General features: G+C 38.5%; 8 protein-coding genes, 10 long non-coding RNA genes and 2 other non-coding genes across 20 annotated transcripts, besides 1 other annotated feature; 10 read left to right on the top strand and 10 right to left on the bottom strand.

Moving 5' to 3' along the window:
• Nucleotides 1-22: 22 nt before the first annotated feature.
• Nucleotides 23-2199, top strand: mns1 (mannosyl-oligosaccharide 1,2-alpha-mannosidase). The gene has a single exon (NM_001019563.3). It carries the CDS (start codon nucleotides 399-401, stop codon nucleotides 1962-1964), a length of 1566 nt encoding a protein of 521 aa, NP_594139.2. The 5' UTR covers nucleotides 23-398; the 3' UTR covers nucleotides 1965-2199.
• SPOM_SPNCRNA.3486 lies at nucleotides 122-344 on the bottom strand. The gene has a single exon (NR_192851.1). It is a non-coding gene; the product is annotated as a non-coding RNA (long non-coding RNA).
• On the bottom strand, nucleotides 457-1108 carry SPOM_SPNCRNA.3485. The gene has a single exon (NR_192850.1). It is a non-coding gene; the product is annotated as a non-coding RNA (long non-coding RNA).
• Nucleotides 1188-2922, bottom strand: iec5 (Ino80 complex subunit Iec5). The gene is made up of 3 exons (NM_001356108.2): nucleotides 2859-2922; nucleotides 2546-2806; nucleotides 1188-2498 (listed from the first exon to the last, which is right to left on the bottom strand). The coding sequence occupies exons 1-3, from the start codon at nucleotides 2896-2898 to the stop codon at nucleotides 2365-2367; spliced, it is 435 nt and encodes a 144-aa protein (NP_001343077.1). The 5' UTR covers nucleotides 2899-2922; the 3' UTR covers nucleotides 1188-2364.
• SPOM_SPNCRNA.3484 lies at nucleotides 2275-3044 on the top strand. The gene has a single exon (NR_192849.1). It is a non-coding gene; the product is annotated as a non-coding RNA (long non-coding RNA).
• Nucleotides 3045-3053: 9 nt separating this feature from the next.
• Nucleotides 3054-3411: an LONG TERMINAL REPEAT.
• On the top strand, nucleotides 3157-3372 carry SPOM_SPNCRNA.3483. The gene has a single exon (NR_192848.1). It is a non-coding gene; the product is annotated as a non-coding RNA (long non-coding RNA).
• A 1405-nt stretch (nucleotides 3412-4816) lies between the features above and the next one.
• Nucleotides 4817-5627, bottom strand: rps602 (40S ribosomal protein eS6). The gene has a single exon (NM_001019562.3). It carries the CDS (start codon nucleotides 5615-5617, stop codon nucleotides 4898-4900), a length of 720 nt encoding a protein of 239 aa, NP_594138.1. The 5' UTR covers nucleotides 5618-5627; the 3' UTR covers nucleotides 4817-4897.
• Nucleotides 5628-5980: 353 nt separating this feature from the next.
• Nucleotides 5981-8091, top strand: mpa1. Its single transcript, NM_001356107.2, has 2 exons — nucleotides 5981-6021; nucleotides 6087-8091. The coding sequence occupies exon 2, from the start codon at nucleotides 6245-6247 to the stop codon at nucleotides 7202-7204; it is 960 nt and encodes a 319-aa protein (NP_001342987.1). The 5' UTR covers nucleotides 5981-6021; nucleotides 6087-6244; the 3' UTR covers nucleotides 7205-8091.
• SPOM_SPNCRNA.3482 lies at nucleotides 6152-7226 on the bottom strand. Its single transcript, NR_192847.1, has one exon. It is a non-coding gene; the product is annotated as a non-coding RNA (long non-coding RNA).
• rpc17 (DNA-directed RNA polymerase III complex subunit Rpc17) lies at nucleotides 7349-8031 on the bottom strand. Its single transcript, NM_001019560.3, has one exon. The coding sequence runs from the start codon at nucleotides 7951-7953 to the stop codon at nucleotides 7564-7566; it is 390 nt and encodes a 129-aa protein (NP_594136.1). The 5' UTR covers nucleotides 7954-8031; the 3' UTR covers nucleotides 7349-7563.
• Nucleotides 8092-8267: 176 nt separating the features above from the next.
• snR91 lies at nucleotides 8268-8411 on the top strand. The gene has a single exon (NR_197150.1). It is a non-coding gene; the product is annotated as a box H/ACA small nucleolar RNA snR91 (small nucleolar RNA).
• On the top strand, nucleotides 8276-8556 carry SPOM_SPNCRNA.901. The gene has a single exon (NR_151288.1). It is a non-coding gene; the product is annotated as a snoRNA primary transcript (small nucleolar RNA).
• A 124-nt stretch (nucleotides 8557-8680) lies between these two features.
• SPOM_SPNCRNA.3481 lies at nucleotides 8681-11360 on the top strand. The gene has a single exon (NR_192846.1). It is a non-coding gene; the product is annotated as a non-coding RNA (long non-coding RNA).
• Nucleotides 8977-11455, bottom strand: ogm2 (protein O-mannosyltransferase Ogm2). The gene has a single exon (NM_001019559.3). The coding sequence runs from the start codon at nucleotides 11234-11236 to the stop codon at nucleotides 9017-9019; it is 2220 nt and encodes a 739-aa protein (NP_594135.1). The 5' UTR covers nucleotides 11237-11455; the 3' UTR covers nucleotides 8977-9016.
• A 742-nt stretch (nucleotides 11456-12197) lies between these two features.
• Nucleotides 12198-14479, top strand: SPOM_SPAPB1E7.08C (transporter). Its single transcript, NM_001019558.3, has one exon. It carries the CDS (start codon nucleotides 12542-12544, stop codon nucleotides 14204-14206), a length of 1665 nt encoding a protein of 554 aa, NP_594134.1. The 5' UTR covers nucleotides 12198-12541; the 3' UTR covers nucleotides 14207-14479.
• Nucleotides 12580-12876, bottom strand: SPOM_SPNCRNA.3480. The gene has a single exon (NR_192845.1). It is a non-coding gene; the product is annotated as a non-coding RNA (long non-coding RNA).
• Nucleotides 14480-14507: 28 nt separating the features above from the next.
• Nucleotides 14508-22052, bottom strand: glt1 (glutamate synthase Glt1). The gene has a single exon (NM_001019557.3). The coding sequence runs from the start codon at nucleotides 21245-21247 to the stop codon at nucleotides 14912-14914; it is 6336 nt and encodes a 2111-aa protein (NP_594133.1). The 5' UTR covers nucleotides 21248-22052; the 3' UTR covers nucleotides 14508-14911.
• On the top strand, nucleotides 14952-17224 carry SPOM_SPNCRNA.3479. Its single transcript, NR_192844.1, has one exon. It is a non-coding gene; the product is annotated as a non-coding RNA (long non-coding RNA).
• Nucleotides 17370-22504, top strand: SPOM_SPNCRNA.3477. Its single transcript, NR_192842.1, has one exon. It is a non-coding gene; the product is annotated as a non-coding RNA (long non-coding RNA).
• On the bottom strand, nucleotides 22063-22347 carry SPOM_SPNCRNA.3478. Its single transcript, NR_192843.1, has one exon. It is a non-coding gene; the product is annotated as a non-coding RNA (long non-coding RNA).
• Nucleotides 22505-22506: the final 2 nt, after the last annotated feature.

Raw genomic sequence — 22506 nt, 5'->3', positions numbered from 1 at the left:
GTATTACTGGCATGGATTCGCTAACCTCTGCCAACTACTGCTTCTTTGCTAATTCAAGATCGGTTTTTAGATCTTGATAAGCGAATACGTAAAAATATAGCTAATTCATTAAGTAAAATTATGTTCATTTTCTGACTGAACATTCTTGTGAACGATTATCTTTATATTTGTGTGCAAGCTTCGATTTTGACGGAAAACAGGTAGATTTGAAAGAACTTCGATTTTATCATTTACCCCTTGTCAAAACTTTTGAAAATTTGAGAAAAAACTGATTGTTTTCTTGACCGCAGTCATTTAATTCACAAGTTCTGATGCTTAAATATTGTGGTTAACTTATCCTGTTATTTTATTATATTATATCGATTTTAAATTTCTTATTCTTTCTATTTTTTTTAATAATGGTTAAACGAAGGACTGTCAAATACTTTCTTCGTCGAATTTTGGCACTCTTTGTATTATGCGTTCCAATATATTATTTATACACGACTGTCCAACGACCTCCTGGTTATACCAAACTTAAAGGCTCCACGAGAAGAAAAGCGCTGATTAAGAAAACATTCATAGAAAGCTGGACAGACTATGAAACTTATGGCTGGGGTAAAGATGAATACTATCCTATTATTAAACGTGGACGGAATTACCTTAGGAAGGGCATGGGCTGGATGATTATTGATTCCCTTGATACAATGATGATTATGGGCCTTGATGAACAAGTTTTACGTGCTCGTGAATGGGTTAATAATTCTCTTACTTGGAACCAAGATGACGAAGAAGTTAGTGTTTTTGAAACTACTATTCGTATATTGGGAGGACTCCTTTCTTCTTATCACTTGTCTCAAGACAAACTATACCTAGACCGCGCAGTGGACCTAGCTGATCGTTTGCTAGCTGCTTATAATACCTCCACGGGCTTACCTAGATCAAATGTAAACCTAGGAACTCGTAAATCTAGAAAAAGAACTAGAGAGTATTTCGTAAGCACTGCTGAATCCGGAACTGTTCAGATGGAGCTACGTTATTTATCCTATCTTACTGGCGATCCTAAATATTGGATAACGGCTGACAAGACAATGGAGGTGTTGCTAGGAGATGCTACTTGGTCTCATACTGGCTTGGTTCCTATTACGGTAAATTTGATTACAGGCGCCTACGTTGGTCGAAATATTCGACTGGGTTCTCACGGTGATTCCTACTATGAGTATTTACTGAAACAAGATCTTCAATTATTTTCAAGTGGTACAGTATATAGGAAAGCGTTCGATTTGAGTGTTGATGGAATTATTGAATATCTCCTTAATTATACTACTCCTAATCACTTTGCCTACATAGCGGAACTTCCCGGTGGATTAGAACACGCTCAACTTCCAAAAATGGATCACTTAGTATGTTTTTTACCTGGCACACTTATGTGGGGAGCAACCAACGGTACTTCATTAGAAGCAGCACGTACTTCCAAAAATTGGGGTACACGTCAAGAACGTGATGTAAAGCTGGCTCAAGAACTTATGCGAACTTGTTATGAAATGTACAACATGACAGCTACTGGTTTAGCACCTGAAATTGTGTTTTTTGATGTTGACCAGACTAAAAATGAAATTTATAGCAAGCGTCGTGACCAACATAATTTGATGAGGCCAGAGACGGTAGAGAGTCTGTTTATTCTTTACAGAATAACGAGAGATGAAATATATAGAGAATGGGGATGGAACATATTTGTTTCATTTTTGAGATATTCTCGATTGCCTGGCCGAGATGCATTTACATGTTTGGATAGTGTAGAGTCGAAGAAGGTTAAAGACCAAAGGGACAAAACCGAATCATTTTGGTTTGCGGAGACGCTCAAGTATCTGTACCTTCTATTTGAAGACGATTTTAGTATTTTGCCTTTAACAAACTACACCTTCAATACGGAAGCTCATCCATTTCCAAATATTGAAAACAATATGGACCTGTACACGGTGTAATGATCCTTTTGTTGTAAATAATTATATAGTATGTCACTCTTTAAGTCGTGTTTTTCAATTTAAAATGCGTGGATTATCGCTCTTTTCGTTCACGCATCAATTTTTTTGCTTTGTCATTTCGTGTTTCGTTTTAGTTTTTTAGGTATAATAGATGAGGTAATATATTGACATTACCATTGTTTTTTTAAATGTTTTTGAATTCAATACATTGGGGATTCAACACAGGAAATATTTTCGATTGACAAAAAAAAAAGAAAAGAAGGGAAGGGAAGAGTTGTATTGAAATAATACGTAGACAATAAAAGTCATAACCAAGACTTTTTACACTTCATGATATAAAACACTGGTTTAGTTATTAGTAAATTAAGAGCTTTGCATAACATGGTACGTGTAAGGACTTTCACTCAGCCTTCATGAACTGTTGAGAAAACCTTAATGCGTCTAAAAAAGAAGATGTATGCTCAGCAGGACCCGTTGCCTCTGCATCAGAGTTCCACACATCCTCATCTTCATTTTTCTTCCATTCCAAATAATCTTCACATTAGCATTAATAGTTTCATGCAATCATTTATTATAATTACCTATTGCCCACTGATCTCTTTTATGCCTTGCTTGCTTCTGTTGCTTGCGCAAATGATATAGCTTTGATTTCATGAGCTCTTGAACGCGAGCTTCACGAGCACTTTGTTTTGCATCCACTGCTTGATTTATTGTATTAGGAGCCGGACGAGTTTGTGCATTTGCCTCGGAAAGCGACCGCTCTTGAGGAGTCACATATGAGTCAGTTCGTTCATCATAATAAAGCATATCCGGCAATTGACGACGCTTTCTTGTCGATCGAGCTACAATTCATGAGTTAATAAAATCAGAAATAAAAGAGGGAAAGGAGTTTACCGGGAAGAACTCTCTCCCCTTGCTTCTTTTGTGCAGCCATTAACGGTGAGAGGAAAGTAATGATAGAGCATAGACACCTACGAGCGACATACTTAATTTGAATTGACTACTTTACTGAGACACAACAACAGGCTCTTTAAAATCAAGAACTCGTACTGTTTCGTAATATCCTACACTCTACTATAGCATAACTATTGTAAGCTACGCATTTTGGTATCTGATTTAAGGATACGTAGGACTGCGGTGAGTTTTCCTTGTGGTCTATTATATTACAATACACAGGTTGTATAAGTAGCAACTGAGTATAGGTATTGTATTAACTGGGTTATAATGTTACCTATCACTAATATAGCTCATAACTGAACTGAGGAACGAGGTTCAGTTGTAACGCTATTTATAATATTTCTAAATAGTTGTTATCAACGGGTATCTATGTATATAGACGGATAGTTACCCGTGATTATCAATAAACGGATCTTAGCTAGTATTCCAACATATGACATATAGTGATACGCAAAGTAGTGTATCATAGCGTAGTGTAGTATTGCTGACAACTATGGAAAGCATAGATATTTCTACTTTATACCTTAAATACCTTAACGATAGTTAACGTATCGGAAACAAATATCAAACTCATTTTTCTGTAATATTTAAGAATGTTAAGTATACTATGTTTGAGAATCGGAAAGCACCTTCAGTTTCTTATTAGAATTTCCATAATGCTTAAAATCCCTATAAGATTTAAAATTGCTTTTTTGGTTTCAATGGTGAATCCAGATGTTCTCCCAAAATATAAAACGTAGCACTATGAGTAACATAAGAAATGTTTACAACAAATCAATATTAGTATGATCAATTGTATTTCACATATAAACTATTATAAAAATTAAGAAAATTATCATTCAAAAAGAAATCAATTAATAACACATCTTCTAGCATTGTGCACCAACATTTGACATCTTTTGACAGAAAATGATAAATAATTGATTCGCCTTAAACATGTACAGAAATAATTCGGACTCTATTGAACAGCTAAGAGTTATTGTGTTATTGTTGTAGATAATTTTAGTTTTTTAATATATGCCGCTTCGTAGTATTTAAAATTTTTAAAAAAGCACATAAAAAAAATTTGTTGCTTCCCTATTTACAGTGAATAATGAGTAGGTCTACGAAACAAACTGCTGTTCAATACTTTTTATATTTACTAAAAATTACTTTTATCAATTGCAGTTTTGAATATAGTTCTATTATTATTGTCCTTTTATGCCGTTTTCTAAGTAGTAAATCTGTTTATTTGTTTGACCAAAAGGATTGGATAAAATATTATAATTAAAAAAAAAAAAAATAAATAAATAAACAAATAATTTATTAAAACCAAAAACAACTGAAACGATATCATTTTTACAAATAAATTATAAAAATCTAATCTCATATAAATATATTTTCTTTGTTGAATTGACCGGTAAAATCTGGGAGGGTAATCATTTAATAACTAAACAAATAATTCAACAGTCTTATAATGCTTTGCCATGCTAGTAAAAAATTTGACATTCATGTTCCACGAACCAATTTGAAGGCTATGCCATTAATATTCGTGTCTCAAACAAATGCCCAAAAATAAATAAACCTTTAGTATAATGTGCAACCTTGATTCACTAAAATAAGAAAATAAAATACGCACAACGATAGTTGTGATACGTGAAAAAAACCTTTAAATTTTTACTAGGAATAGTATTGTATTTTATAACGGCTAACCATTTAAAATGTCTACTCGTTCCTTTTTGAAACTTGTTACAGTTGATAGACATGTAATAGTTAATGAAAGACAAATAATGCAAAAAACACTTGAACGTAAAGATGGTTCCTTTTGCTTATACGATTATTTCGTACGATCCATTTACAACATATACGTACATTTAACTAAACTAAAATGTTTTACAGATACACTCATAAACAACTCACTCTACACGTATCAAAAAGGGTTAATTTAATAGGAAGGAAGGGACTCGTTTAAAAAGTACTACAAACAGGCAAACAACTTATTTTTTCATAGAAGAAGCACGACGGGCCTTGACAACCTCCTTCTTTTGCTTAGCCTCAGCAACACGCTTAGCCATAAGTTGAGCAAATTCAGCAGCTTCCTCACGGTTCTTCTCAGCTTGTCTGCGCTTGAGGGCAAAGCGGTGACGCTTGTGTTGAAGGGTTCTGGGAGTGACAAGACGTTGAATCTTGGGAGCCTTGGTATAGGGCTTCTTGCCCTCCTTTTTGGGAACGACCTCACGACGAATAACGAATTGGCGAACATCGTCTTCCTTGGACAAGTTGAAGAAACGACGAATCTTAGAAGCACGCTTGGGGCCAAGACGCTTGGGAACAGTAACATCGGTCAAACCAGGGATGTCTTGCTCACCTTGCTTAACAATGGCAAGGGCGAGGACAGCCAAATCTTGACCAACGATGCAACCGCGGACAGACTTACGCTTGCGCTCACCATCACGACGAGGACGGTAGCAAGGGTGACCGGCACGGAGTAAAAGACGGACACGGTGAGGAAGCAAAACACCCTGGAACATTGGGAAACCTTGCTTATCGTTACCACCGGTAATCTTGAAGACATAACCAGCAAACTCAGGTCCTACAGAGTCACCTGGGACCTCCTGTCCCATTCTCTTCTCCATAAACACGCGAAGACGACGGTCATCGTCAATTTCGATCAGCTTTTGAGTACCATTAGCCGGGTAGGAAATGTTCAGCTTCATCGTGGCGGTTGGGAAATTCCTATTCTTGTCACATTCTTGATCCTTCAACGCACTTTTTTAAACAGTCACAATGTTCGATTAAAAACCCTACCCTGTTTACTTGATCGTCGCCCTTTATATCTTAACAATTCGTTATTTAAGCTAAACGTATGATTACGTACTGCAATATCCGCGATTACGATAAATCCCACATCAGTTAGCTATATCTGTAAATCAGATTACCACTCCCTTACAGATATGTTGTAAGTAATAACACTGCGGTAGGATTCTCGTTACGGTGGTAAATAACTACTTCGAGATTGGCTAGAGCTAGATAAAACTTTGGTCTTCTATAAATTATCTTTTATTTTATTTTTTTTATTTGGAAAACGTTTATGTAATGGTCAACAAACACTCGTATTTTAGTATGTTTTTGAGCAATCATGGAATTTTTATGCAATATTTGTAAATCGCTAACAGAAACCCCTAGTATACATTAGTTACTTTTATTCTCTTCCTGCTTTTTCTTTATTTATCTAATTCAAGTGAAGAAAAGAGTTATTTTCGCAACTGTATTAATTCTAACATCCTGTATTTTAAAGTTCGGTTACAGTAAGCAAGCTGTGCAATCATTTCCATTCCTCCACTATGACAGCCGTTCCAAAGTTTTATCGAGCGGCCTTATCGGATAAATATAAGAGAATTGTTTTAGATGCTATGTCCCGTGGGTATCGTCCCAGTGAGGGGATTTGGTTTCGAGTCAGAACATACTTTCCTGTTTCATACCCAGCAGATATTAAAAGTGAAGCATTGCCTAGTCGATATTTTCAATTAAAAGCGTTTCCCTATTACAATGCCGAGGAACGTTTAAAAGAATGGATTGTTTTAGCTAAAGTTCGACCAGAAATACCCCTTCCTCCTGCAGCGCCAATTCCCATGAAAAAAGCAAGCAATACAGAGCCGGTGGAAAAAGAAATTAGTAGCTTTTTTTCAGAAGAAGGTGCAACCAAAGAGAATGAGGACTTTATTAACGAAAAAGAAGAAGAAGAAGATTTGAGTTTTAGTATAAACGCTGCTCATACTTTCTCCAACATAGGTACTTGGTACCTTGCGAGAGCAAATGAAGTCGCCGAGTTTAAGCATCAGCAAAAGAAAATAGTGGCCATTAATAAAGGAAGATTTCCTAAATCTTTACTTTTACAGTATGTGCCATCAAATATCAGTAGCGAACGCTTATTTAAAACTTTAAAACGACATGGATTGGTACAAGGAGTGATGGAAATGAACACTAAACCTTTAAAAACTAGCAAAACTACTCCAACTAAAAAAATGCTTTCTACAACAGATACCAAAGACTGGCTAGTAATAACGCCAGTTCCAAACAAGTTGACGAGACTATTGCACAAAAGCCAGTGGGACCTGATTGAAAAGTTGTCTTTTCCCTTACGACTCTCCGATTACAAAAAAATAACGAAAAAGGAAAATATAGGACTTTCGTCTCGTGATGAAATGGGAGACCCCTTATTGTTTGCTCATAGCTACTTTGAGCTCACTCCGGAAAACAAAACCAGTGCACCAAAAATAAATGTCAAAAGTGAAGGAAAATAAAAGATAACTTCAATGAACTAAAGGAATCAAAACTATAAATAAATGCTAATGTGATGAGAAAAAATGATGTATTTGGTATTTTGAATTCTTGGTCGTCAAATAGGCTAAATTAATTATTATTTTGATCTTTTTATTATTTGGCTTAAATATATTAATGCCTAATGATGCCTATAAAACGATCTTTTAAATAAAATGGTCAGCTGACGAACGTTTAAGAGATATGTATGTACAATCACCGGAAGGAGGACTTTCTATGTAGCACTTATATTAAAGAAAGAATTCAAACATATTCGGGAAAGCAAGCAGAACTCTCCACTGCAATCCTTTTGGCTGATTTCAGCAGAAGACAAAAAATCCACTTAAGGGAAAGTAGTGTTTATTTTTTCAACAAGTTTAAAAATGTCCTCTTCCTTAAACCGCTCTTCGATCCCTTCAATGCAAGCATATAATTCAGGAACACTTGAAGGTTTGTTATTTAAAATAACTAAAATCTCCGCTTTTGTCAATTCAAATTCATTAAATATAGCGATGCAATCTAAAAATCGCTCTTTAGTCAAGCCTTCACAATTTCCCTGAGAACTTAAGTATTTTAAAATTTCGAATTGGATCGTCCTTAAGTTTTCACACACCAACGCTTGTGCAGCACCTCTTTCTTGAGTTCGTGCATTTTGCTCATTTTCCATTTCCTTCAAATGGAAGAAAACTTCAGCATTCGTTAAATACGCATCCCTTGCCTCTAATACCTTCATTTTGTACTTTTCTTTTAATTGAACATTCACTAACAACCCATTCCCATTCTATATGGGTTTAGCTGAATTTGGTTTGTCAAAAGCATTTTTATGACACTAGCTCAAGGTATTGAAGGAGATATTTTAATGACACGTTATTTTACGCTAAACAATAGTATACAGAGTGAATAAATTGTTAGTTCATTACATTAAATAAAGGATTTCGAAAGGTTGCGAAACATAATTTAACGACTAACATAAAAAGATACTATGGCTCGCTAAATCACGTGACCTGCCTTTGCTATAAAAAACCAAGTTTTTATATTTCATTCTTTACGTTGCACTGCTGTTTTATTTAGTGTTTGTAGGTTTTTTTCATCCCAAAGACTTTACGGAGCAGCAGGAGATTGAATGAAAACTAAAAGGCAGTGGCTTGTTTTACTTTATGAAGTTTACTGTAAGAGAAGTTTCCCACATATTTTTATCCATATGTGTTTACTTATTAAACGTTATTTTAGTAGCTTAGGTTAAATGGATATGCAATTTTTAGAGCCAGGATTATTGTATTTCATCTGTTTTATTGTTCATATTTAAATTTTCATGCAAATTAGGACTATGGAGGGTATTTACAGTATGTTTAAGTAGAAGTCTTTACACCATTATTTGTATTAAAGTAATTTGATAATTTTGGTTTTGAAAAGTACATCATAAATGTGATTTGAGTTTTAACTCGTTTGATAATTTCATCTAATTTACTGTAAGCATTAGAGATAAACCTGTACATATATTGGATAGATAGATAATCCACGCTTTTACAGATTACAGTATTGGATATGGAAAATTGATTAACAGCTTTTCTGCATTGCTGTTATCCACTTGCCCAGCAATAATATAAGAGCTTTACTGCACTAAATTGGCGTGAACGATGATGCTGAAAGAAAGACAAAAAATTAATAAAAATCAATATTAAAAAAAGACAGTCAACTGTTAACGAAACAGCAGTAAGCTACGACTCAAAGTAAGCACCAATTAAGATAAAAGACAGAGAAATTGAATGTTATATATTATTTTAAATAAGTTGAAATTAATCATGAACATTCCAAGAGTTAAGCCAACGAAGGCGATGGAAGTCGGATGCAGGTCCATGCATGCCGAAGGTTACATCCTTGAAATAAATAAAGACTCCGGCAATTATAGCATAAAGTGAGATAAACACAACTACGCGGACAATCTTAGGCATCTTTTTAGTAAACCAGTCAACAACGAAGGCTGCAGTGAAAGTCGATAAGGCATACGAAGGCTCGTAGTGATGAACATACAAAACACGTCCCATAATATAGTAGGGTAGGTAGTTAAAGAACCAGCCCAAAAATGGATAAATGCCGGCATAATGGAAAGTATCACAAGCTTCTTGAGACCATCTTAGCACACGACGACGCCAAGCTAAAACGGCTCCCACAACAAATAATGCAAAAACAATTAAGCTAGAAGTTGCAAACCAGTAAGCAACGGGGTTCCCTACCAGCAAATATTTGATTTGGTTATCGCCCCATCCGCACATTCGTAAGGTTGCTAAAAGGAAGGGCCATTGATATGCTTCACTGCGAAGGGCATCTAATTTATCTTCATCAGGAATAAGACCATTGTTAGCACGTAACATGGCGCGATTCAGGTGAAGAAAATCAGACCAAAAGGAAGAAGGATAATCGTTAATACTTCCTTCAGGAAGACGAGGATTAATATGCTCTTCAACATTCCATTGAGTGTCAGTATTTGATGGATCGGGGTCGGGATCACAATACATTTCGATTTGCCCAAAACCCCATGAAGGTAAACTAGAAGATGATGAACTCAAATAGCAGCCGACTACCGGGTTGTACAACTGAAAGACGGTAGAAAGAGAGCGTACGTTATACGCATCTCTGTGAGCAGTATCATACAAAATATTTACAATCCAATAATCCTTTTCATCTCCGACGTCACCCAAGCCATATCCAGAGACTTCATACATACGTTTGTTCAGAGGGGCAGGGATTTTGTGAGTGTGAAGATTACGGTTTGTAAAAGGATGAATTAAACGAACTACGCTTCCATTAAGAATAGGATTCATAGGATCGTTCTCCTCATAGTTATAGGCCACACCATGAGTAGGTACAAACATCCACTCATTGTTACCGTCTTTGTGATGATAACCAGTAACTTGCTGTTGCTCACTACCTTCAGGATACGTTTGAACGTGAGAATGCAAAAGTGCACCAGTTGGATTTCTGCTCTTCAATGTGAATTTACTGCCATACATTAGGTCAATAGGATTCTTGGTCAAAGGAGATCCTTCAAGGCGAGCCTGGAAAAGAGAAGGCATCTGAGCATCACCTGGTCCTGATCTGTAGAGAACAGCGAATTGGATCCAAAAAGTAAAGGCATAAATAAGGATAGGGAGGAAAATAAGCAGGCAGACGCGAGCAATCCAGTGGCCAGCATACGCCTTCCAAGTAACTCGCTTATCGTTCAATAAACACCACAACTCATCAACAGTATAAAGACCCACAACCGCTGTAATGAAGAGACCAACAAGCTTGACACTGCAAACGCAGCCAATGCAAACACCAGTCAAAAAGAGCCATTTAAACCAATAAAAGGTGAAGGGAGCCTTATGATAAACATGATATCTAGACAAGCAGAAAAATGTGCTGATAATAAAAAAAAGTAACATACTGTCTAATAGAATGAAGCGGCTGATGGTAGCCAAATGATTGTCCAACGCTACCATCAAAGTGCATAATGTAGCAGCTAGAAACGAATAATTAAAGTTTAATGCAGTAAAATAAACCAAAGGAATGCATAGAGTTCCAAACGCAGCATTCCAAAGTCTCATAAATTTGTAATTTAAATCCTCAGGATAGGTAGCACCAGAACTGAAATCGAAGCTACCATCATAGCCAACCAATTTGCCAGCAACAGCGTTAAGCATCTTACCCAAAGGTGGATGAACGTCAAAATAGAACTCATGCTTCAAATAATACGAGGCAAACTTGCCGAAATGGGCTTCATCCCAAATAACAACATTACTATCGGCAATTTTCCAAACACGAACAAAACCAGCGATAACGGTTAAGAGTAAAGGGACGAGAAAATAACCAAGAATGTAATATTTCTTATTGGTTTTAACTTCACCCAAAGCACTCTTGGTAGCGTCTTTTAACTCTTCCTTCTCATTTGCTACCTCATCCTCAATCTCACTATGCTTCGAAGGAAAGCGCTGGCGAAGCTGACCCGACTGAGCATGAAGCTGTTCATAGGACATTTTACAATGTACAACAAGCAAACAAAAATATAGCTTTTACTTCAGCTAATGCACCTATAGTCCGAGTTTGCTTTCTCAGGACACACACAATTTAACGAGCCCAAAACTTGATCGATACCAAAAGAAAACAAAAAGATCACTAGAGAAGAAAAGATGTCCTTTTCGACTCTAATTTCTCAACAAAATACAAGTCCAAATAAAGAGTGTTAAATGTTGGCTGAGGAAAGCAATAATAATGTATCAATCGCTGCGTAATTCAATGTTAATACAGAAGTGTAGCGAAGAGACCAACAATTTTTAAGAGTTTAAATAACTATGAATTTTAAGTAATGCAAAGTCTTTTTAGGGTAATCCAAACTGATTATCCCTATAGATTGCTAACGTAGTGCACCGATGTTTAGACATTGAAGTCAGAAAAAATCGCAGGTGTACCACATAAACTAGTGAGTATATTTTAGTAATAATATGTCTTATTATTTTGACCAGCAATGCTTGTACTTTATTTACTGACTCTGAAGTATGCCTACTATTTGTTACAATCGCCACGGTTTGTTACAGAAATTGCATTCTTATTAAGGGTAATTAATGATATCTTCTTAAATATAAAGTGATATTACAATAACACGTTAACATCGTTATTTCTATACCACAAGTGCTAACAGTAGTTTATGATATTGGAACTCCATCATATTATCGAGGTACTGAAAACATTATGAATTCAAAAATAAACCAATATCTTTATTTTCTCATGAAATCCATTAATAGCAAAATATTTTTTTCTGACTTTAAATACTGCTTTTTACCGAATTTGCTAAGATGGTTAGCGCACAACTACTTACTGCCACTCGATATTGATATGCAGGCTAGTATCCCTTATTAGCTCATTCTTATCACACATTGTGAATATGGAAGTAGTACACCATTCTAAGGTCAAATTTACGTTTGCAGCTTCCTTCCTTTTACCATATCTTTCAAGCTGTTTTGTTGAATCGAAACAAATCAAACAGCGACTGACTGAAAGCTCCCTTTAATGATCTTTAGGTAGAAAGGTATTTGCACCTGTATTTCGTGTAAGATTTATCGAATTTTTATTGAGATTCTTTACATTTCTTTTTCTTTTCTGTCTATTTTCCTCTTTGTTTGCGTCAATTCCTCATTTCTCCTTCCTTTTCGACCATTTCACAGTGTTCATAGAAGTCATTCATAACATCTGGTTAATGTTTCTGCGTTGATAATTACATATAAATTATAGAACTAATTTTCCTTCTTGTTATTGTCTATGTTTATAAATTGGACAGTATAAAAATGAGTTCTTCTATACCTCCAAGATTATATGATATGTCTCCTACGGAGTCCAAAAAGCAGGAAGATGTTTCTGAAACCGAGCTCGTATATCCAGTAGAATTGGCTGATGCTACTATACAGCCCAGCAAATCTGATGACGATTTATTCGACAGTAATGACTTTAGCAAAACTTATTTGGCAAAATCCCGTATCCTGAGTAATGCAATGAACGAAATTGGGTTTGGCAGATATCAATGGTATTTATTTTTTGTTGCAGGCTTTGGTTGGATGTCTGACAATATATGGCCTGTCTGCACATCTTTAATTTTAATGAGACTCGACGAAGTGGATGGACCACACCCTCCTGCTGAAGGTCGTGCTCCTTATTTAACGTTGTCTCAAAATTTGGGTTTATTGGTAGGCGCCATGGTTTGGTCGCTTTCTGCTGACACAATTGGGAGACGATGGGCTTTCAACCTTACATTTCTGTTTACCGGTGTGTTCGCTGTTATTGCTGGCGCCTCTCCTAACTTTGCTTCCATTTGTGTTTTTGATGCTTTATGGAGTTTTGGTGTGGGTGGTAACTTGCCTGTTGATTCGGCAATCTTTTTAGAAGCCTTACCTTCGTCTCACCAGTGGCTCCTCACAGTCATGTCCTTCTGGTGGGCCATTGGACAAGTGATTGCTAATTTGGTATCATGGGGTCTTATTTCTAACTTTTCATGTCCCGACGATGAATCTGTCTGTCATCGTGCAGACAATAAGGGTTGGCGATACTTTTTGTTTACGATGGGAGGAATGACCTTGTTGATGTTTGCTGCTAGGTTTCTTGTTTCTGTTTATGAGTCTCCAAAGTTTTACTTGGCAAAGGGTGATGATTATAAGGCTGTTGAAACTATTCATAAAATCGCTCGGATAAACGGAAAAACCTGCACTTTGACTGTTGAAGAGCTTTATGCTATTGATCGGCAAGAACAAGAAGAGTCTGACTTGGATGATTCTAAATCTAGTGACGCCAAGTCTGTTACACAAGGCACTACTAATCTCATTGTTGAAAAACTGCGGAAATATAATTTTGAGCACATTAGGCAATGCTTTGGTTCTAGGAAGTTGGCTATATCTTCCATTTTGGTCATACTTTCCTGGGCCGTAATAGGACTCGCATTCCCACTGTATAATGCATTTTTACCATATTATCTCGAAACTAGGGGAAACGCTAATGAGCCGTTAAGCGTGGCTAAGACTTATAGAAATTCACTGATTGTATCAGCAATTGGCGTGCCAGGTTCTCTTATTGCTGGGGTTTTAGTGGAGTTTAGAATTGGTCGCAAGGGTACACTTTGTCTCTCTTTAATATTGACCGGTGTGTTTCTTTTCGCCTCTACAACCGCCAAGACTAGCAATGCTTATCTTGGATGGAACTGCACTTTTTCATTTTTTTCTGATATAATGTATGGTGTTCTGTATGCTTACACTCCTGAGGTATTCCCTTCAAAAGTAAGAGGGACTGCAGTTGGGTTAGCTGCTTCGGCGAATCGTATTTTAGGTATTTTTTCTCCCGTGATTGCAATGCGTGCCAATCTAACAACTTCTGCTCCCATTTTTGTGAGTGGGGCCTTATTTATATTTGCTGGTATTTTGGTTGTCTTTTTCCCTTATGAACCTAGAGGTAAATCTAGTTTTTAGTGGAGCTTATTTTACTCCATTCACCTAATTTTGTTTGGACTATTTAATTTCTTTATTGCTGAATTGCTTGTATTTGATCCTGGTAATGCTACATTGAAATATTCCTATCACCAATAGTTATAAAGATGATGATACCAATATTCTGATTCTGCTCGGATCACTTCAAATCTATGAGCAAGATGATACATTTCAATCATTAAAATTCAATTATTTTACATTATACACTATTATTTACGTTTAAATGAATTTGTATTTATTTGTTTTCATAACCAATTTATACGAGCTACTTTAGAAGTAAAATATGCATATTCGAAATTTTATTGTTTAGAAAGAAAAAGCATTCTAAAGAAAGTAGAGACATTTTGTTGAGTTCTAGGATCGACATTTACTTTTCGTTGACACACGACCTTCAACGCAAGCAAACGCACGTAACCTACTTACTAGTACTTTCACAAAACTCACGAAAAGCCAAGTTGTATATGCGTTACTTGTACGAACGCAAAGATTAACCTCCATGAAACGAATATAGCTATAAGCGTGGTACTTAAAAAGAATTAGAAGGATAAATACCACAGAAGCAGAACAAAGATTATCCAAAACCAAAGTCTATTTTAAAGAGAAACGCAGTATCGACCAGCAATACTGTTTATGCTCCGTATATTCAGAGACATTAAATCACGTACGTTTATGTTAAAACGATTAGACTTAACAATTAACAGTGCGCTTTACAAGGCCTCCATCACCAGGCAAAAATGTCTTACCCTGGAATTTCAAATCAATTTCACGAGCACATTGACGACCTTCTTGAATACCCCATACGACCAAACTTTGACCACGGCGGCAATCACCAGCAGCGTAAATGCCAGGAACACTAGTTTCATACGATTTAGTAGGAGTGCTGATGTTAGAACGAGCATCTCTATCAACGTTCATTCCAGCAGTAGCTTGCTCCTCAGGACCTAAGAAACCTAAAGCAAGGATGACTAAATCTGCAGGGAAAAACTCCTCAGAGTTACGAATCTCCTTCATGATCCAGCGACCCTTACTGTTCTTAGTCCACTCAATACGAACAGTATTAATACCCTTAACATTGCCATCTTCATCCTTTTCAAAACTCTTAGTTAAAATAGAGTATTCACGGAAATCTTGACCATAATGAGCTTGTACTTCAGCATGTCCATAATCAACGCGGAAGACACGAGGGTATTGAGGCCAAGGGTTGTCGAAGGCACGTTCACGAGGAGGAATGGGAAGTAACTCCAAATTTCTAACACTTTTAGCACCATGACGAACACTGGTACCCAAACAATCATTACCAGTATCACCTCCTCCAATAACAATTACATCCTTGCCCTTAGCACTAATATAATTGCCATCTTTGAGTTCACTATCAAGAAGACTCTTAGTATTTTTGTGAAGGAACTCCATGGCAAAGTGAATACCCTTAGAATCACGGTTGGGAATGGGCAAATCACGAGGAACCGTAGAGCCAGAGGCGAGAACAACAGCATCGTAAACCTTGTGAAGTTCATCAAGGCTAACATCACCGTTCTTACCGACTTCAACGTTTGTAAGTACTTCAATACCTTCGTCAATCATGAGCTGGATACGACGCTCAACAACCTTCTTGTCTAGTTTCATATTAGGAATACCATATTGAAGAAGACCACCTGGACGATCGGCACGCTCATAAATTACTACATGGTGACCAGCGCGGTTGAGTTGGTCAGCGGCAGCAAGACCTGCAGGCCCAGAACCGATAATGGCAACACGACGACCAGTACGTTCAGCAGGAGGTCTGGGGACAATCCAGCCTTCCTCCCAAGCCTTGTCAATAATAGCACGCTCAACACTCTTGATTCCAACAGGCGATTCAATAATACCTAAGGTACAAGCGCCTTCACAAGGAGCAGGGCAGACACGGCCTGTAAATTCTGGAAAATTATTGGTCAACAAAAGCTGGGTTAAGGCCTCTTTCCACTGTTGTTTGAAAACCAAATCATTCCAAGTGAAAATTTTGTTGGAAATAGGACAACCATAATCAGATTGACAGAAAGGAGTACCACAGTCCATACATCTGGCAGTTTGAACACGTAATTCATCTTCACGAAGACGAACGGAAAGTTCTTTCCAATCATTCGTTCTCTTAAGAGGGTTACGATAATGTTCACTGCGGCGTTGGTATTTCATAAATCCACGAAGCTTGTCCAAAGGAGCGCTCTTTTTCACAGTAGCACCTAAGGTATCTTCCACATCAGCAATCTGAGCATTAGTTTCCTCAATTTGTTGACGAATAGGATTTCCTGGCATGAAAGCTTTGGGATACTGTAGTCTCTTGGCTTCTTCCTTCTTAGCAGCTTCACGTTCCAATACAGCCTTGTACTCTCTTGGAAGAACCTTAACAAAGCGGCTAAGGTGACGAGGGAAATCACTTAATATACGGTCAGCCACCTGTGAGCCCGTGTAATGCCTATGGTCTTGAATAAGTCCTCTGAGGAAAGCAATTTCAGCAGCATCAGTGACAGAAGAAATATCGACCATTTCTGTGTTAATTTTACCAGCAAAGTCCATTTGCATATCGTAGACATATGCAATACCACCAGACATACCAGCAGCGAAGTTTCTGCCAGTTGAACCAAGAATTACAACACGACCACCAGTCATGTACTCACAACCGTGGTCACCAACGCCTTCAACTACAGCAATTGCACCAGAGTTACGAACAGCGAAACGCTCTGCTGCCACACCAGAAATAAAAGCATGACCAGAAGTGGCACCATACAGACAGACATTACCAATGATCATATTTTCTTCGGGCTTAAAGGGAGAAACCCTAGGAGGATAAATAATCAAGCGACCGCCAGATAAGCCTTTGCCGACATAATCGTTACAGTCACCTTCTAATTGGAGTGTAACACCTGGAGCTAAGAAAGCACCAAAAGATTGGCCAGCTGAACCAAAAACATTGACACGAATAGAATCAGTAGGAAGACCCTCTTCACCATAACGCTTACTGATCTTATTGGAAAGAGTAGCACCAAGAGTACGATCGGTGTTAATAATTTCACATTCAACGACAGAAGGGATGCCTTCTTCCAAAGTAACTTCAGCTTCGTCAATGAGCTTGTTGTCAAGTCTGGTATAAAGTCTATGGTCTTGCTTACGAACGTTGTAAGTAGCAGCGCCAGGTCGAAGAGTGAAAGCAGGAGTCAGCAAGGGAGTCAAGTCAAGAAGCTTTGACTTGTTGTTAATTGGCTCGGCGACCTTAAGCTTGTCAGAACGACCAACCATCTCATTAATAGTTCGGAAACCAAGTTTAGCCATAATTCCACGGAGCTCTTCTGCGACGTAGTAGAAAAAGTTTACAACGTGCTCCGGTTGACCCTCAAATTTCTTCCTCAATTCAGGATCTTGAGTTGCGATACCAACGGGACAAGTATTCAGATGACATTTACGCATCATGATACAGCCCAATGCAATCAAAGGAGTAGTCGCAAACCCCCATTCTTCAGCACCAAGCAAGCAAGCGATAGCAACATCACGACCGGTACGAATTTGACCATCAGTTTGGATAACAACTCGCCCACGAAGGTCGTTCAATACCAAAGTTTGATGGGTTTCGGCAACACCTAGCTCCCATGGTAAACCAGCGTATTTAATACCAGTCCAACGAGAGGCACCGGTACCACCATCATGACCTGAAACCAAAATATGATCTGCTTTGGCTTTTGCAACACCAGAAGCAACAATACCGACACCTACTTCAGAAACAAGCTTAACGGATACACGAGCACGAGGGTTGGCACTCTTCATGTCATAAATCAACTGCTTCAAATCTTCAATAGAGTAGATATCATGATGAGGAGGAGGAGAAATCAAACCAACACCAGCAGTGGAATGACGAGTTTTCGCAATTGATTCACTCACCTTATTACCAGGCAATTCACCACCCTCACCAGGCTTGGCACCTTGAGCCATTTTAATTTGAAGCTCATCAGCATCAGACAAGTACCAAGAAGTAACACCGAAACGACCGGATGCAATCTGTTTGATGGCAGAACGCATTGTATCGCCATTGGCAAGACGCTGACTGCGAGCAGGGTCTTCACCACCTTCACCAGTGTTAGACTTACCGCCCAAACGATTCATGGCAATGGCCAAAGAAGAATGAGATTCCATACTGATCGAACCGTAAGACATAGCACCAGTGCAGAAACGGCGAACAATCTCAGTCCAAGGCTCAACCTGTTCAATGGGAATAGCTTGAGAAGAATCAAAATCGAAATCCAACATACCACGAAGAGTACACCTCCTAGTTTGTTCGTAGTGTGTACGAGAGAATTCCGCATAAGCAGCCTCGTTCTTATTGCGGACGGCATCTTGAAGACTGGCGATAGCCTTTGGATGGTTGACGTGCTGCTCACCACCATCACGATAGTAAAAGTCACCCATATCGGGGATTTGAAGACTGCGAATGGATTGATCGGTTGGATATCCACGCTCATGAAGAGCAAAAGCATCAAGAGCAATATGCTCAAAAGTTACACCACGGATACGGGATGCGGTACCAAGGAAACATTTGTTGATGACCTCGTTGTCAATGCCAAGAGCCTCAAAAATCTGGGCACCTTTATATGATTGCAAAGTTGAAATACCCATCTTGGACATAACCTTCAAAATACCGCCATTGATAGCATGCTTGAAATTCTTTATGGCAGTTTCTTCTGTGATGCCAGGTTTCATTGCGTTCTGTCTGACTAGCTTTGTTAAAGCTTCCATGGCTAAATAGGGACAAACGGCATCGGCACCATAGCCAAGAAGTGTGCACATATGGTGAACTTCACGCGCGTCACCAGATTCACAAACAAGAGCAACTCTAGAACGCAATTTGTTTTGTACCAAATAATGATGAACGGCACCGCATGCGGCAATGGAAGCCAAAGGTACGCGCTCACTGTTAACGTTACGGTCGGAAAGGACTATAGCTTTATAGCCCTCATTGACGGCAGTATCAGCTTCGGAACAAATACGCTCGATGGCGGCAGCATAGCCAGCAACGCCTTCACTCTTGAAAAAAGTGATGTCGATAGAAGCGACTTTCCAGTCAGGGTAAATACGGTCAACATTTTTCAAAGCATTGAACTCCTCAACAGTCAAAATGGGAGTAGGCATGCGGAGACGACGACATTGGCTTTGATTAATTTCAAGCAAGTTACCACTAGGACCGATGTAGCATTGCAAACTCATTACGATAGCCTCACGAATAGGATCAATAGGAGGATTAGTGACTTGAGCGAAAAGTTGACGGAAATAGTCGTAAAGTAAACGAGGCTGGTCGGAAAGGCATGCGATTGCAGCATCATTACCCATACTTCCCAAAGTTTCCTTGCCGCCATTAGCCATGGGAGCCATAATCATGTTAATCTGTTCCAAAGTGTAACCAAATGCTAACATGGTTTTGTCATCGGCAAGAGGAACATCATCGACAATGGGAGTAAGATCAACGCTAGTGGATTCTATAAGAGAGTCAACAATCGAGTTCATGTCGATAAGCTCTTGGTCGAGCCAACTACGGAAGTCGTAGCGACTGGCAATGTTGTGCTTGAGCTCCTTATCGTCGACAATACGACCCTCTTTGGTGTCAACAAGCAACATACGGCCTGGATATAGACGACCTTTCTGAACGATGCGGTCAGGTTCAATGCCGACTGTACCAACTTCAGAAGCGCAAATCATCATGTCATCGGAAGTAAGATAGAAACGGCAAGGGCGAAGACCGTTACGATCAAGATTGGCACCGCAATAGCGACCGTCGGCAAATGTAAACAAAGCAGGACCATCCCAAGGCTCCATTTGACAAGCAGCCCACTCGTAAAAAGCAGCCTTCTCGTCGCTGATGTTTTTGTCGTTTTGCCAAGCTTCAGGAATCAAGAGCATGACAGCTTCGGGTAAGGAGACAACACCGCTAGCACATAACAACTCAATAACGTTATCAAAAGCAGCGGAGTCCGAACCACCGCGCTCGATGATGGGAAGCAAAGAGGCGAACTCTTCGCCAAAACGACTGGACTTCATCAAGCCTTCACGAGCATGCATCCAATTTTTGTTACCACGTAGGGTGTTAATTTCACCGTTGTGAGCGGCCAATCTCATGGGTTGAGCACGGTCCCAGGACGGGAAAGTGTTTGTAGAGAAACGGGAGTGAACGAGGGCAAAGTGGGATACATACTCGGCGTTGTTCAAATCAAGGAAATAATTGTAGACTTGAACAGGAGCAAGTTGACCCTTATAGACAATGGTCTCACGATGCAAAGAGCAAATGTAGAACCATTTTTCCTTACCGATCAAATGAGAAGACTGCTTGCGAAGAACGTAAAGCTGTCTTTCGAAGAGATCGGTATCAAACTCGGCTTCACCATCGTAAGCGGCCTTGAGGACAACACAAGGCTGTAAGATGGTAGGCTCACGAGAAAGAGCAGCGGGGCCCAAGATGCTGTTATCACAAGGGACGGAACGCCAAGCAAGGATTGCAAGACCAAGTTTTTCGGCGACTTGGGTGAAAGCGGTCATGGCTTCACGACAAACGTCGGCTTCAGGAGAGAAAAACACATTACCGATGGCATACTCGCCGCTTTTGGGAAGGGTACATCCGATTTGACCAAACTCCTTTTGCATAAAAGTGTAAGGCATACCGGTCATGACACCTGCACCATCACCATCACGAGTATCGGCACCAGTGGCACCACGATGAGTCATGTTGCACAAAAGTAAGCGAGCATCGGTGACGATTTTGTGAGAGACTTGACCCTTGATGTGACAAGTGAAACCAACACCGCAAGAGTCTTTTTCGTAGGCAGGATCGTATAAAGCTTGAGCCTTGGGAAGGGCACCAGCCCAAGAGGGATTTCCCTCAGTATCATACTCATAGGGAGGAGCATTGAGAAGGTCATCGGAACAAGCGGTCGTGTTCACTTGTTCGTCACGAGCCTCAACGAGGGCAGAGTTATGATTGATGGGTTGGACTGAAGATAAGACAGCCATTTTTTCAAAAAGGGAAGAATGAAAAAGAAAAAAATAATAATAGTTGGTGTGTTTGAAAAATCGTTAAAAAACGTAAAAGAGGAAAAAAAAGGAAACAAAGAATATACACACACACACAAAGTAAACAACGAAAAAAGGAAAACTAAAAGAAGACTAGACAAGAAAAAAGCAGTACAAGATTTTCACAAGCTAGAATTGGTATATCGTATATATATATATATATATATATATATATGCGTGTTTCAAAACAAAGCGACTACCTAACCCAATGATTAAAAAAAAATAACAAGGTAAAAAGGTAGAGGGAGTGAGGACAAGTAAGAAAATGAAACAAACTAGTCGCAAGAGAGAAAAAAAAATAAGAAAAATAAAGGACCGTTATGTATAATAAAAACAATAGATTAGATTAAATAAACAACCAAAAACGTCCCGATATTGCGAGGAAAAAAAAAGGGAAACAGCCAGAAGCGTGCACGAAAAAAAGATCTCCTATTTTTTTTATAAAAAAAAAAAAAAAAGAGAAAAGAAATAGCCAACTAACGTGCGCGTACGGTATAAAGAGAGGGGATTCTTTTCAATTGCTGAAAAGAATTTTTAAAGGAAGAGAAAGAGAAAAAGAGGAAAGGAAAAAAAGAAAAGAAGAGGATGAATGAATACACAATGGAATTCAAGTACTAAGGGGATCACCAACTTTTCTTTTAGTTGCTCTATACTGCTCTGCTCTGCTCTACTTGCTTTGCTTTGCTCTATACTGCTCTGCTTAGCTTGCTGTTTGTTTTTGCTTGCTGGCGAAAGGAGACTGACTAAGAAAAGGTTTTTTGAGGAGGATTTGTTGCGCTTTTGTATGGATACGATCAAGATAATCAATTACGTTAGCCCACCAATCACGAAAGAGTCAATATTTTCCACGGGCCAATCAATCCGACCATGTTGGTTCAGGCTCGATAGCCCTGATCCTCGGAAAAGCAGCGTGCAAAAGCCGCTACAATGCAAATTTCAACTTTGGATCGGGTGACATGTGACTCAGAGGGGAGACGAGGCAGAAGCAGCAGGCGAGCGCAAAAGTAAACAGAGAAACGCAGCAAGAGAAGAGAAAAAAGGAAGAGAAAGAAAAAATGAAAGAGAAGAAAAAAAGTAAATTGAAGAAAAGCATTGTATAATAACATTTAAAATGGGAGAAAAAGAAAGATCAATAGAATAGAATAGTATAGAAATGCAGTAATGAATGACAAGAAACCAGGGAGCATCAGACATGTTCA

The sequence above is a fragment of the Schizosaccharomyces pombe genome (genome assembly GCF_000002945.2).
Source record: "Schizosaccharomyces pombe strain 972h- genome assembly, chromosome: I".
Lineage (NCBI taxonomy): Eukaryota > Fungi > Ascomycota > Schizosaccharomycetes > Schizosaccharomycetales > Schizosaccharomycetaceae > Schizosaccharomyces > Schizosaccharomyces pombe.
The sequence above is the reverse complement of the archived record's forward strand: the minus strand, read 5'-3'. Positions and strand labels throughout refer to the sequence as shown.

Excerpts from the sequence above, each read along its gene's own strand:
- mns1 (NM_001019563.3), top strand. The coding sequence starts at position 399 with ATGGTTAAACGAAGGACTGTCAAATACTTTCTTCGTCGAATTTTGGCA.
- iec5 (NM_001356108.2), bottom strand. The coding sequence starts at position 2,898 with ATGGCTGCACAAAAGAAGCAAGGGGAGAGAGTTCTTCCCG. Across the intron at positions 2,807-2,858 it reads AGGGGAGAGAGTTCTTCCCG|CTCGATCGACAAGAAAGCGT; the intron begins GTAAACTCCTTT and ends CATGAATTGTAG. Across the intron at positions 2,499-2,545 it reads AAGAGATCAGTGGGCAATAG|ATTATTTGGAATGGAAGAAA; the intron begins GTAATTATAATA and ends GCTAATGTGAAG.
- rps602 (NM_001019562.3), bottom strand. The coding sequence starts at position 5,617 with ATGAAGCTGAACATTTCCTACCCGGCTAATGGTACTCAAAAGCTGATC.
- mpa1 (NM_001356107.2), top strand. The coding sequence starts at position 6,245 with ATGACAGCCGTTCCAAAGTTTTATCGAGCGGCCTTATCGGATAAATAT.
- rpc17 (NM_001019560.3), bottom strand. The coding sequence starts at position 7,953 with ATGAAGGTATTAGAGGCAAGGGATGCGTATTTAACGAATGCTGAAGTT.
- ogm2 (NM_001019559.3), bottom strand. The coding sequence starts at position 11,236 with ATGTCCTATGAACAGCTTCATGCTCAGTCGGGTCAGCTTCGCCAGCGC.
- SPOM_SPAPB1E7.08C (NM_001019558.3), top strand. The coding sequence starts at position 12,542 with ATGAGTTCTTCTATACCTCCAAGATTATATGATATGTCTCCTACGGAG.
- glt1 (NM_001019557.3), bottom strand. The coding sequence starts at position 21,247 with ATGGCTGTCTTATCTTCAGTCCAACCCATCAATCATAACTCTGCCCTC.